Below are 15,166 nucleotides of genomic sequence, written 5' to 3'. Positions count from 1 at the left end.
GATAATGTTTAAAAAAATATTTTTTTACAGTAGTTTATTTTCTAATAAATTTAACAGTATAAGTATAACATGTAATTACCACATCATCAATTTGACTATCAAGATGATATATTTTCCAACCTTCTACTCTCTGTACAGCATTTTTTTGGTTTGCTATTTCACTCAATGATGGTGTCTTCTCCTCCTTTGGTTTCACATCTGTATACCTGAAGATTATTAAATGCATTTAAATTAATAACATAAATCTACAAAATATACAGGTCAAAACAACACTGTCTTTGTAAGCTAATACTAAACATATACAAATCTTCATAAGTAGAAAGGATTAATTAAATTAAACAGAAGAAAATATTTTATTCAGATACTTATCTGAACATCTAATAAATCAAATATTGCACTAATCAAGTTAGGTTCTGTTTAAGATAAAATCCTTTATAAAGGTTCATTCAACTATTTTTAATGTATCTCTTAGATCTCAATTGTAATCCATTTAATGCCAAGCAACATAAGTATTGGAAAGAGTAATCATTCATCAAAAGAAGACTAATGATGTCTATTATAAGATTTCCCCAACTAGTTGTTAAAAAAAAACCCAACTTATTTTCATTTGAAACTAAATTTGTAAAAATATTTGTATTTTAAATAATACTTTGCTACAACCAATTATCAAGGGATTAATGATTATAACTATTTTACATATAAAAATTATGTTTTAGTTATGAATATTATAATGAAATAATATACTTTTAGAGAATAAAATTGATCAGTAAATTATTGGCTGAAAGATCGTAGTTTGATAATAGCATGGCAAGTACATAAATTTTTCTCTTGAAAGAAAATTGGTGCTGGACTATGTGACCAAAAGCTATGGTTTGCTACACATTTCGTGAGCCTATTCATCTCTAAAGTCAGTACCTGACTTTTACAGGATAAATCAGAGAATCGGAACACTAACCTCACTATCTCCAAATAAATGATTCCAAAAGACCAAGTTCACGCAGGCTAGGCGTGTCCTCTACTGGCTGTTAATTTATTATATGCTATAAGATTTTTTATAGTTATTTAGTATGTTTCAGTATTTTTTATGAATGTTAATAATACTTGGAAAAAATTAATGACAAGCATAAAAACTTTAGAAATGAGGATCAGAAAAGAGTAAATTAGGGAACAACAAAAAGCAGAGCTGAAATAATCAACAATGACTACAAAAAAAGTCTAGGTAACACAGTAAACTGAATAACTAGTTAGATGAGTGATTTTTAATTGATTAATTGAGCAAAACCTCTGACATCATTTTCTGTGAGTCAAAGAAAAGAGCTGGTTTATCCCAGTCAGACGCCAAATAAAAAAACCCTTGGCACCAATCACATTGAATCATAGAAAAGAGCTAATTTATACTTACTGAGTCAAAAATCTGCATTCCTCATCAATAAATAAGTGAACTATGTAAAAGAGACAACTCATTCAAATGAATAAATGGTTTTACTGTCATTTTGAAAAGGTTGATTTAGCCATCCGGGATAAAAGATACGAATGGTCAATGGTACACTTAATAATGAGAACTAACTTGGACATGAAAGTTTACTTGAGATAACATAAACAAAAAAAGAACTTTTTAAATAATTATTTCATCTTCCCCCCTCCCCCGTGTTCTAGGGTTAAAAAACTTTTTTTCTTGCCCCATTATTTTGAAAATACCTACAAGTGACATATATTTCCTCACAGTGACACTGGCTGCAAATAATTTCGAAGAGGCTAAATTCGATTTGGATAAGGATGACTCACATAAGACTATAAAAAATTCACACAAAGTTCCAATAAAAAAGACTCGATGATTCCTTATTATTTCAAGATTAAACAGTTAATGACTATATTAATAAATTCCCATTGAAAATAAGAACTATCATGGTTTCAACTGTGAATCCTCAGTAGGAGTGAAAAAGGCATATAAATAATTCAAAATTGACTTCATACTCACTTAATTTGTTACTTAAGTTTGATAACTCATTCTAAATCTTTAAAAGCAATTTGACTATTTCATCTAAAATCTTTAAATTCAGTATTATCATGAATTGAGTTTTTGCACAACCTCACAAAGTTTTGTTAAAATAGACAGGTGATACAATACAATAAGTAGAAAATCGCCTAGACATACATCAATACATGTATATATTATATATTAATTAAATAGGTAGATGGGTTGTCAACTAGAATCAGTCAAGCAAAAACATAAAGGAAATCTTAATAGACATGAGTAACAAAAATATAATCAATAGAAGACAGGACCAGAAGAGTTCTTTTCATCTCAATAATCTTATATAATTCATATATTTCAATTCAGTATATTCTATTTCATTTAATTTTGCTGATTTTTAGCAATGAATAAAATTACTCACTATAGATGAAAAATCCACAAATCTATAATTTTTAAAACAGTTTAGCTGAGTTTGATAAACATTATAAATTATAATAATAACATACTCAGGAGAGATTGTAAGGAGGATAATAAAAAACAGTTGGAATAAAACTAAAAAAAAGAAAAAAGATTGTTCTCTGCAAAGTAAAATATCTTACTAAAGCATAATTTGAAAATCTTGGAAAGACAGATGATAAGTTCATTGATGATTATAAATTTCATTAAAAGCATAAACCCTTATTGATTCAATTTTGTTAAAATGCAAGAGATTGCCAGTTTCTAAATAGGCCTGAAATAACTCTTAAAAACGATACATAAGGAGGTATCAACATTATTTTAATTAATAACTCATGTACCTCTTCAAATTTTCTTTAATTATTATAATCTTCATCAATTGAATTTAGATGAGAAGACTTTCTCAGTAAGCCCTTCGTATTGTCTTTTCATCCTCCTTTGATAGGTAGTTTGAAATCAGGCTTCCATCTCCTTGTATTTTTTCTATTAAATAAAACAAAAAATTGTGGATATTATTAGGACACAGAAGCCTTATGAATTCAATGCGCTCAAAAAATTTTTTTTTTTATAATCTCTGAGGGAAAATATAATGAAACTCTAACCATCAATCTAACTAAAAAAAATTCAATTCAGCTAAACAATTATCCTATATAATCAAGAAGATATTTTTCTGAGACATAAAACACTTGAAAATAATAGGAGAATAATAATTTATTAATTAATATAAGGATTGAATTAACAAATGCTACAGCAGGAAGACAATACTATTCTATATGGGATATAAATATTGTTTTAAAAACTTCCAGAATCAGAAAATAAATGGCACCACTTTCCCCCTTTTTATGTCTAATATTTTACATACGATAAACCAATGAATATGAAATTTGACTCAATAATTCTCATAACAAAGTAAAGACTTTATTTAAAGAAAATGAAAAGAGGATCTCTTCCTTTTCTTTATTCATTTAATACACATACACCTAATGAAAACAAATAAGAAAAAACATGATATAGCTAACAGGACTAATACATCTAAGACAACCCTAAAAATTCTCTACTGAGTATTCAAATTCAACAGTATTTCTAAGAACCATGGATTTCAAAATCTGTACTTTACATTTTATTAGTTTGTAGTTTTTTATGTAAAAAAAAAAATGCTAATTGCGTCATAATATTAACACAGCCAGTGTTATCAATATCGTACTATATTATATATGAAGTCCTTCAATGTCAACCTATTTTAATATAGGCATAAGAAATTTAGACAATAGGTGAATTCTATAACTAAACTAAAAAGATGTAAAAAATGTGATGTTGGCAAAGGTTAATTTTACTGCTTTTAATTTATTGATAAATTAAATATAAATAAATAAAAGATATCAATGACATAAGATAAAAATCTGCACTCATGTTTAAGATATTTTAAAGCCCATTGACGGTACTGCTTTATTAAAAAAATGAACAACTTTCAATTAATCAAATCAAAAGAACTTATCATCTTTTCAATCCATTAAATTTAGTCAATTTAAATTTTTTTGAAGAAGCTCCTTCAGAAATAACACAATTGATGATTTTAGCAATTTAGTGTTCATTAGGGCAATACGCACCAGCATTAAAACCAATATTTGTACTATCATTGACTACATTAATGCCAGCCAATATACAGATTCAACAGAGATAACTTTATGATTACTGTGATAAATTTGGTAAAAACACCTTTCATTGAAAGATTATTTTTCCCTTTAGTTATAATATAATTATTTATATAACTGTACTGAGTGACACTGTATTCATCTTAATGCTACAATTAGTCTGGTTCATACAATACCAAGAAGTATCAAAATTTGTTATGGTTTTTATTGAATTTTATTTATTCGAGGAATGCTAATGAAATTTAAAAATTCGGAGGAAATATAATTAAAGTTAACCTACATTGAAATGTAAAAGTAAAAAGTTGTCTTCAACTTTTTTTTAAAAATGCTTTGAGACAAACGCTAACAGCTACAATAAATAATTAAAATAAAATTGCCTCTTCACCATTAACCACCTATTGAACCAGAAAAAAAAAAGAAATCTTCCAACATAAAGTAATGCTAGAACCGTGTATCCTTTAATGCTAGATCAAATTGAAGTAATTACAACATGTATGTACAGTGATTCTTATTCAGTAATTAATTATAATTAAATAAGTAGAACTAAACAGAGAAAACTGCAACATTTTTATTGATATTAGTTCTACAACAAATGGTTCACAATGTTTTTCTTTAGCATACCTCTTTATTACAATGTTTTTCTTTAGTATACCTTTTTACTATGTTTTAGTGTCATATAAGAGTAAAGAGTAATGCGAAATTGGTGTTAGTCAATTAAAAAGAAACAGGTTCATCAGTTAGTAAGTCACGTTAGCATTACCAGATTGAAGCAGTTTACAGAACTTTGTTTCAGGTTCAACTAAATCAATATGGATAAATAAATCTACCAGTAAATCACCACAGCCACCACATGGTTAAATATATTTTCTTTTTCATTTTCTTTGCATTATATAACTTCATTTTTTTTTTATTTCCTTAATTATGTTATTTTACCCACTTTTTCAATTACCTATGTATACATTTTATTTCTCACTTTTTTTTATTAATTCTATTCTATAAAATTATTCATTTTATGTCATTCTGTTTATATTTTTCCTTTTTTATTTTCTATACTTATTGTGGTTGTTATCTTGTTCTGTTCTTAGCCCTGAAGAAGTCTAGAAACTTTAGCCAAAACGTTGGCACAATTAAATAGGTTACACCAACTTATTTGTGTTTCACTTTGACCGCACCCCCAACTATCTCTCATAATTAATTGATTTCTTTAGTTCTAAAACCTATAGATCTATTCGAAAATTTGACTTGATTTAATACAAAACTCTACTTACCAAGTGGTAAGAATAGTAAAACATGTAAAAAAAGAACAACATATTTTCGCTAGTTGGAATAATGATGTGACTTTTTTTTTTTTAAAGGGAATTTTATTACTTTCCAAATTACCGTAATTAACCAACAAATCTATACTTTTCGAGTTACGCACAAATGAATAAATGGATAGATGAGTTGAAAATTCTAATAGTTTTCCAAGTAGCTAAGTAGAGCTAGCAAAGTACAAATATTTATACTTTTTTCTTTATAAAGGTTGATAATCTGTATTAACAAATTTAAATTTCTCTCAACCACAAGCCACTTCCTCTTAAATGGAAAATGCACTAATGCATTTAACACAATATAGGAAATCATTGAACAAATTAAAAAAACCTGATAAGCCTAAAGAAGAGGGAAAGTGGCATCTTTCACAAAAATAAGTGATTATCATTGCTTAAAAAAAAAAAATTGACCCATACAGTCTTCGTATCACTTCTCAAAGAATAAATACTAATTTTAGACAATTTTGCCAAGCAATAGGCTTATGAATAATTTTTTTCATTTTTCAAGTTGACTACTAGTATTTAAATGCCTCCATAAAAGGAAAATGGCAGATGAAGTAACTGATTAAAATAATTTAGAATAACTGAAGTAGCCAATATCAAGAATATATATAATGCAATAATTTCCACATTAGCTTGAAGTGTGGTTTAAAGTACATAATCACTCCTTCCATGGCCATTTATGGGGCATTTATTTTCATCTTGAAGTGAAGGGTTTACAATAGATACAGACTAACAAGCCCTTAGAGAAAAATAGTAAAATTAATATCATTATTAAATTCCACGAAAAAATATTATCACAAAAATAAACAGTACTACAGGAGAAATATTTTTTCAGGAGGTTATACCTTCACCATTAGGGTTCTAAAAAATTAAAATTTAAAAATGAGAAGGGTTACTCATTTTTTTTAAAGGATGATTGATAGATACTGATTTAAAAACTTTTTAGATGGTTATAGGAAAGATTTTAAACTGATGAGCATCTCCCCACCCCACTCCCTTTTCTTCATCGAGCTACCCAAGGGGAGTTAATGTCAAAGAAGTGGACATTCACAGACTTGGAATGTTTAAGGACTTACTGCTTCAAGTTTTGCTAAAATTTTTAATAAGAATATGGACAATATAGATTGTAATATCAATAATATCATTAATATTTCTGTAAATATTTAGAGAAAATGCCTAGTTTAATGTGATAAGGGGGAAGATAATGATAATACAAAAAATTGACATAAGCATTACTACAATTCTAAAAAGAAAAATAGTAAAAAACAAATAAAATAAAATAAGAAGCCATACCTCATAAAATGATTATTTCGTGGTTTCCATGGATTTTTGTAGTTACTTAAAAGTGACATGGTCTTCCTTTTTGGTATAATCTTGCTTTCGATTTCTTCTGTAAACAAAATAATAAAATTATTAAACCAGAATATATCCCAATGTAATACATGACATCTTACAGTATCTAGAACAAATGACAATACAGCAGAATCAGAATAATAAAATTCTTTAAACAATTATGAATATCTAAGAAAGTTAACTCCGGGTAATATTAACCCAATGCAATTGGTTAAGGGTTAAGAAAATATATTAAGTATACTTGGAACTTTTAAAATTCATTTGTTCATAGTTTTAGAAATGATTCAGACATAAATGTACTAAAAATAATATTGGCAGCTGCTGGGAAGATGAATGTGAGTGACTGATATTGTATATGAACTTCTTAGATCAAAACTATGGTGTTTGATTACATTAGGTTTTTCTTTCTAAATGATTCCAAACACCTAAATGTTGGAACTATTGGAACTACCAGTGGTTTGGGGGTTATGACATATAATAGATCTGTTTACTGAAAATGATATACTCATAGAATAAACATACCATCTTTCACTTCTTTCTTAATCTTCTCATCCGAAATGAATTCCATCTCATCTTCACTAAAAGCCGGTTCTGTCATTTGATTTCCAGTCCTGAAAAAATAAAAACCAGACATTTCAGTGTGCATTAATACCATATTAACTTAACAAAACAACCTAAAAGTGATTAAAAACTTTAAGTGTTTCAACTTAATTCCCAAACCAACTAATATTTATTCTTTTAATTTACATCGTCAAATAATACTCACAGTTGTTGCTTCCTGGGTTTTTTCCGAGGACTGACTTCAGGTGGAAGAGTACGAAGTTGAATAGGCTCTTCCTCATCCTTCGGTGGAGGTAAAGGAGCTGGTGGGCTCTCACCTGGCGAACTGTTGGCTGAGACAGTAGTGGAACCACCAGATGATGACTCTGGCCTCTTTGGTGGAGGGCTAGGAGGCAGTGTAGGGGGACTGCTACTCATAGTTGCCAACAAAGGAGTTAAGTTCTTCTGACCCTTCATCGGTGACCTTTAAATAAAACACGACATGCTAGTACAGTTATCACAAAAAAACAAAATAATAATTATACATTAAAGTAAATGAGATCTCATGTCACATAATTAACATCAATGCCCATGTAAATCCAAACAGGAACAAACAAAATAACCATTATAAAATTTAATTAATTTTAAAAACCTATCATACCGGGACTTTTTGGGTAGACTTATCGAAGACGTCACTAACCCGTCAGGATCCCTCTTCCTAAGTATACTTGGACGGGGCGAAGTCACCTGCTTGGGCAACAGCACTGGCACACCTGATGCTGCAGAACAAGCAGGTACACAGCTGCTTTCTGTAGTAGTTACTGTTCCTATGAAATAAAACACCATATATTATAAAACACTCAAAACATATTTCTAAGCATAATTATTTCTTTCTTGAACTTCCCTAACACATAATGTTAAGGAAAATTATTTTTACGAATGTTTTATTGGCCCTAAGCACTTTAATTCAACTGTCATGTCTGCCACAAAGACTTTTTTTAAAATATTTTTCTTTTATAATTTCATTTTCTTATTTCTTTTATTTATTTTTCAACACATAATCATTTTGCTAACAAAATGACCATTAGCCATTCAATTCTTTTTATGCAAATGCTAATTATAAATTAAGTTAAACCTAATAAAGAGCTTAACCATGTTTAAACACAAGCTAGTCACTATTCGCCAATAGAGGCATCTAACCTTTTATTCTGAAGAATTATTAGGACATAACCTCGTGAAAGTAGGTTTGCAAAGCATACTGTTGGCTTATAAAATAAGTTTGTAGTGTTTTTTACTGGTGATTTCAATAAAAACTTCAGATTCTTATAAATATTTTTAATCAATTATATATGACCCATTTTGATCTATTATTACATGTTACCATCTTTCGGATAAATTTTTATTTCCTTCCTCCTAGAACTTCTCAGATTTTTGCGCAACGAACTCCCTCTATGAGAGTTTTGAAGTCCTCAAGCGAATTAAAATGTAGAGAGTTTTGAAGGGTCCAAAATGAGTGAAAATCTGTTGGGGCAAGGTCTGGTGAATAGGGTGGGTGGAGGATCACATCCCAGCCAAAGTCTAATAATTTCTGCCAGGTATACAAAGACACATGAGGATGGGCGATATCGTGATAGAAAACTATGCCTTTGCGATTATGAGACACAAATGATTTGAGATACTTGCATGAGATATATTAAGTGTTACTGCAATATTCCATGACATAGAGTGAGGGTTGTCTGAGACCAATGCTTGAATTTGGTCATCATTAACAGTTGAATGATGACCTGAGCGCTTAGCATCTTCCAAGTCAAAATTTCAGTTTCTGAACCGAGCAAACCACTTATGGACGGTGCTTTTTCCTAAGGCATCATTGCCATACACACTGCAAATTTTGTTAACCGTCTGTGCAGCGAATTTTCCTTTTTGGAAATAAAAAATCATTAAATGACGAAAATGAATTTTTTTCTCTTCTATTTTGAGCAAGCAAAATACCACTTAAAGATAAGGAATCTCGGTTGAAACTGATGCATAAAAGCATCTTAACTAATCGTTTTTTAGAATGAATATCATGTGACCAAGTAAACATGATTTTATAAACACAGAGATGGTTAAATGGAAATATTGAAAAAACTACGAACTTACTTTACAACCCTATACATAATTTACTTCCCTTTCCCAATTGTATATATATACAGCCCGAATTATAATTAATGAAGTACACACTTATGAATACAAAAAAAAAAAAATATTTGCCAGGTTAAAGGAAGTTTAAGAATCATAGGAGATAACCTGAAGAATTACTGAATATATCCCATCAAATATTACCTTGAGAACAATCGGATGAAGTTGATGGCACAAGGGTATGAATTCTTGGTTGTTCAACCACCATGACTGAAGAGTTCAACATCATTTGTGGTGTAGTAGTTGCAACTCCTATTAAAAAAAAAAAAAAGCAATACTAATACTAATTTAAAGAACATAATTACTATAATGTAATAACAATATTACACTTCATATTCAATAACATTTATTAACACTATGACACAGGCACAATGGAAAAACTTTAATATACATTAGAATAGAACCTCAGGTTATTGATAAATGATAAACAAAAATAAAATAATCTATTTCCAAATCTTACTTCCAAATTTTTATCCCAAAGATGTAAATGAAATCTTGTGCACATAAAGAAAAGTCCAATGTGATTTTTTTATTCAATTAACATAAAAAAATACATGAAAAAGTGGGAAATGAAAACCAATTGCTAACAACTAATACTGGCGTGTAAACAAAGCTTGATAGTCTTTTTTTTTATATTTTCACAATTTATAGACTAATATAAACAATTGATAATCATTGGTTGGCTCATCAAAAAGAACTCTATATTAAGGATCTTTTTGGGGGTTGAGGTTACCTTATACCTTATTTCCCTAAAAAATATACTTAAATGGTTGAGATTAAAAGGAACATGGGAAGAATTGTGAAAATGGGTTGAGTTAGAAATGGTGAAGATTAATGTGGAAAGATTATTTTTTATTTATTTAGGTCCCTATCACGGCTGAAAAGAATCCATTGAGAGATTGTTATTTATCTCCAGAGTAAATATAAGTTGATAGCTGTGATAAAAATAAATCAGTAATAATAATAGCGCATAACATAACCCACAACAATAGAAGACTGTCTATAAGCAAGTACACACCCACCCGACAGGGGTTCTTGTTTGGGAATGAGTAGAGAAAAAAATACAGTTTATTTTTTAATTAATTCTCAAGAAAAACATTTTTTTAACACTTGAATCCATATCTTAGCTATTCATTTGGTGTCCCTCCCTGATATGATGATAGAGACAATGAAAGAGACTTCTTTTTTAGGCTTATGCCATTCTGTTAATTTATTATAACTATCAGTGTTTAGCTCTAATATAAATCAAGTCATTAAGGAAATGTGGTAAGATTTTCAATATAAAAGCAAAAAACAAAAACTAAGTTCACAGATTAATAAAACATAGACCTTGCAAACATATAAGTAATTAAATCCACAAAAATCTCACTTATCTTTATGAAATAAAATATGTACTGTTTACTCTCTATAATATGTAACTGATGAGACCAGACAAAAAGTTCAAAATAATAAGAGTTGAAGTAATCTAGAGACAGGATGGAAAAATTCAAATAAAAGGGAATTTATACAATATGATCCTTGAAAAGACGAAAAAATACTGCAGATAAAGGTTCATATTGAAAAGAAGACCAAAATTTTCTTCTGAGTAATTTACTAGCACCTAGTATTGTCTTGTGAATTTTCAATGATGATGAGGTCTGAAAAGAAACTGGCATTAGTGCTCATCCTGAGGGCATAAGGAATAGAAAGATATGTTTGCCCTGTATTATTTGATGCGAGTTGGTGGTTATTCTTTATTATCTTCCTCTTCCTCACCTTGAGAGGCAAATATTTTAGAATCGGTTAGACCACCATGTACACCTATGTCATCATCAACATGAACGAAATCCTCAAAGCTTAACTCACCACAATAAGGTGAAAGCACAAATCCTGAGCCAAGCAGAATAAGATTTGCTGGTTTTCTCAGCTTTGATGGCTGATTTGTATTTTCGGTTTACTTAACAAAACCACACTTTCTGAAGCAGATATCTTTATATCTTAAGGGCAGAAGATATCTGTTCTTTCTAGAGCTCATTTTAACTAAACTGACTCAAAAAAACAAGATTTAAATTTTACAAAATATGAAACTATACTGTAAATTCAATTGTTTCATTCAGTAAAAAAACAAATGACAGGTCCACACATGTTGAAAGGTGGGAGGGGAGACTTCAAATAATAGAGTGGTAGAGCCCTAACTTCAAATCATGTTGACAATCAAGATGTTGATGCTTCAAATCAAGAGAGTGACAAAAACACATTGAATTTTCATTAATTTATCATGTGTTTTTCAAGAAATTAGGAAAAAACTTCAATTTTTGGTCAAGTGTATGTGAGTAAATCTTGAACAGCGATCTATTATGACAGTTATATAATTTACCTTGGTTTGTTCTAGCTGGAGCCAGAGTAACAAGAGGTCTTGATGCACCGCTATCAAAATAACCAGCTCCTGGAAGAGTATAAATAGTGTTTACACCTGTTGCAGTTGTGGGTGCACTACAATTTACAGAACTTGCATCTGAAAAGATTTAATGATAAGATTAATTTAATTACATAGTAAAGTGATACTGAAAAGGTGTAAGTGAGGGAGAGACAAGGACCACCATTGTATGGTAGAAGTGAATTGAAGAGTGAAAATCTTTTTCTGCTCGACAAGCCCCCATCAATATTGAGTGATCATATATTCTATGTACTTACATTGGGAAAAAAAAAGATAATATAGAGCTTTAAGAACAAGGCAAGGAATTATTACTAAGACAAAGTGAACCACAAAGTATTAAAGATCAATTAACCTTAAAATACAGTACCAGCATGTGATGTAACCAACTAAAGGTTACAGCAGCAACCAGATAAAATAAAATGAATAAGCTATTGCTCATGGTCTTTGAATAAGGCTTTCTATTATCATTACTGTTCAATATTTATAGGTCTTATAAGCGAAAAGTTATATTTATAAGTTAGAATAGTTAACATAATGTTACATAGACAATTTGCTGTCTTAAATTAGTTCATGTTTATAAATGGAAATATTTTAGTGGATGCACACAAACTTTTTTTTATCTCTAAGTAATTGAGGACTTTTTTGCAATTTCTTTCATATTTATGAGTGAAATTAGTTCATTAAGTGTACATAGACATGTTGTATCCTTAGGTAGCTAAAATGATGAAATACCCATAAGTAGATAGAATCTAAGAGCCCAGGAGAAAAAAGGTAGTCATTTCACCCCAATTTAAGATTACTTTAATGAAAATTATGTATTATTACTTATCTAAATTGATGACTGTAAAAATAGTAGTGGGAAATAAAAAATTATGGCTGTTTCAAAATATTACAAAAAATTGATTTTTCATTTAGAGCTCTTTAAAACTACCTACAACAATAAAAATACTTAGTAGAACATCATTTAAAGTATAGTCATTTTTCAAAACATTACATAAAATTAATTTTTCATTCGGAGCCCCATATCTTTCACCACCATATCTTTAACAATACTAAAGAACTTAGCAGAACATCATTTAAAATAAAAGTACATTAGCTCTAATAGAACCATTTACATTCAATAGTTCCAAGGTTTGTTTTTAACAACGCAATATTTTTTTCAAATAACCAAAAATCAATACTTAAGAGAATTTATTTTGACAAATGTCAGGGAAACTACTACTCCGATGAATGACATAAAGATGACTCTGCTACTACTATGGAAACTCTGCTACTACTTCTTTCAATTGAGGAGTAGCAGCAGAGTTTCCAAGATATTTGCCAAAAATACATTTGCAAAATGTTTATTTCTTATTGTTCGAAACAAACCTTATGGTTTATGAAAAACTATACCTCAGAATTTATCAGACGTACAAATGCCTATCAGCATCTAAATTACCGCTAGTTGAATATACTGTAACGTAGCAGATAATGTTAATCTATGTAGGAGCAGCAGTTCAATGATATTTGACAAAATTAATTCAAAATAGATTTTTCATTATTTGGAAAAAAGGTTGCTTATTGAGACACTACCTCAAGAATTATTTAACATAAAACGTTCTATTAGAGCTCAAATTTTTAGCTAATATTTACTCAATTTTAAATAATGTGCTACGAAGTTTGTTTTGTTTTTTTTACTTTTGTAGGAAAGTTTAATGATATGGAGCAAAAATTTAAGGTTTATCTTGGATAAAATAAACTTTAGGGGGTGTGTATTTTAAATACTTCCTAATTCAACTTTTAATAACATATACTGTATAATTTGTATAGTTCAAGTAAAAACTGATCCTTTTTTCCTATAGAAAATAACACAAATGTTTTCTTTACTAGAAAAAAAATAAAAATAATTTGATTTTGTAACTTCTAGAATAGCCGTCAATTTTTATTTCTCCTTACCACGATAGGCAGTCATCAATTTTGACTCATAACTGTTTAGTTTTCATTAAGGTAATAAAAAATTGGGGTGAAATAGCTTCTTTTTTTTTCTTGTGGATTCGTGATGGAATTTTTTCACCTAAAAAAATTAATATTAGGAACCATAGTGGCCAAATAGTCAGAGCTCTCAAGAACAATTGTGGTGTTGAACTTGAAGTATTAAAAAATGATTTACTTTGGTGAAGAATAAAAGAATAAGTTGTGAAAATCAATATAAAATAAACAAATAAAAATTTTTAATAAAAATCATTATAAAGATAATTTACTTAGGCTTGACGGTTCAGTCTCCTTAGGCCTTGCAGGTTCCCTAAGGAGAAAGGTATTCCGTCCTCCTTGAATATATAGCTGCTGACTAGTATCTGTTGGGGTTGTAGCGGCAGGTTTAGCAGCAGGTCTAACAGGGGCACCGGCTGTTCCACTTCCGATCACAACTGTAACAACATCCACTGATTCAAACGGTAACTATGTCCTACATAAAAAAACTTTTTGTTAGTGCTGATGAAATTATGTTTCGTCTTCTCCGAATTGCCAAGAAAATATAATTAGATACAGACAGCTAAACATAGTTATAAAGACTTATTAACAAATCTAAATGAAACAATGATTTCAGTCCAATAGATCGAACAGAATTTTAATTAAAGAAAATATGATTACAAAAACATTGTGAATGAGAAATAGTTTATTTATCTAATAACATAATACAAACACAAATGTTTGTTAAAGAGCACAGAAAAGTTTTCAATATTTCAAGATATGTTTCTAAGGATTAAAATTAATGTGTTTCTATCAATCCAAAAAGTAATTATTACATTAAATCAGTGATTATCATTGTCGAACAAGTATAATTACTTTGATCTTCATGATACTTAAGGTAATTCTTTTTTATTGGAATCGAACAAACCATTCATTAAGCTAATAACACATCGGAAATCCTAAGAAAAAAGTAAAATAATAGGAGATTCCAATAACCATCAGATTTATTAGGGTCTTGACTTACCTTCATCCAATCTGATAATAATAAATAGTAGAACTCTCGTAGAATACATACTTTAAGACAGTTATAAAATCAGAAGAAAGAACCTTGTTAACTGATCATTTTTGGTTTAAATATGCTGATTGACATACGGACAATTTTCATAGAGATCCAAATATAATATATTTTTTCTAATTATTTAAATTTTTAACTATTAGGATAAAATTAGAAAATTCAGAATAGAAAGCCTTGATAAAATACCAGTTAACGACCCGCCAGTGAACCTTTCAGACAGAAATCATATAAAATGCAATATTTCTCGTATCAAATAGA

The 15,166-nt window shown here is 29.2% G+C and overlaps 1 protein-coding gene across 6 annotated transcripts in view; it reads right to left on the bottom strand.

Moving 5' to 3' along the window:
- Sap130 (Sin3A-associated protein 130) overlaps positions 1-15,166 on the bottom strand; it is a 28,519-nt gene that overhangs the window by 1,198 nt on the left and 12,155 nt on the right. For 3 of the 6 annotated variants that reach the window (XM_024358965.2, XM_014426830.3, XM_024358964.2), the window contains 8 exons: positions 14,127-14,306; positions 11,827-11,964; positions 9,615-9,722; positions 7,951-8,116; positions 7,516-7,773; positions 7,272-7,360; positions 6,690-6,786; positions 80-206 (listed from right to left, as the gene is read on the bottom strand). In XM_024358965.2, coding sequence (XP_024214733.1) covers positions 80-206; positions 6,690-6,786; positions 7,272-7,360; positions 7,516-7,773; positions 7,951-8,116; positions 9,615-9,722; positions 11,827-11,964; positions 14,127-14,306 — 1,163 coding nt within the window. Of the gene's footprint in view, positions 1-79; positions 207-2,772; positions 2,915-6,689; positions 6,787-7,271; positions 7,361-7,515; positions 7,774-7,950; positions 8,117-9,614; positions 9,723-11,826; positions 11,965-14,126; positions 14,307-15,166 lie in introns of those variants that run through there. The other 3 variants (XR_010842647.1, XM_014426832.3, XM_014426831.3) reach the window with 3 other exon arrangements.

This window comes from Halyomorpha halys, unplaced genomic scaffold (assembly GCF_000696795.3).
Source record: "Halyomorpha halys isolate HHAL.00 unplaced genomic scaffold, Hhal_1.1 Scaffold596.1, whole genome shotgun sequence".
Taxonomy (NCBI): domain Eukaryota; kingdom Metazoa; phylum Arthropoda; class Insecta; order Hemiptera; family Pentatomidae; genus Halyomorpha; species Halyomorpha halys.
Note: the sequence above shows the minus strand (reverse complement) of the source record. Positions and strands in the feature narration are given on the sequence as shown.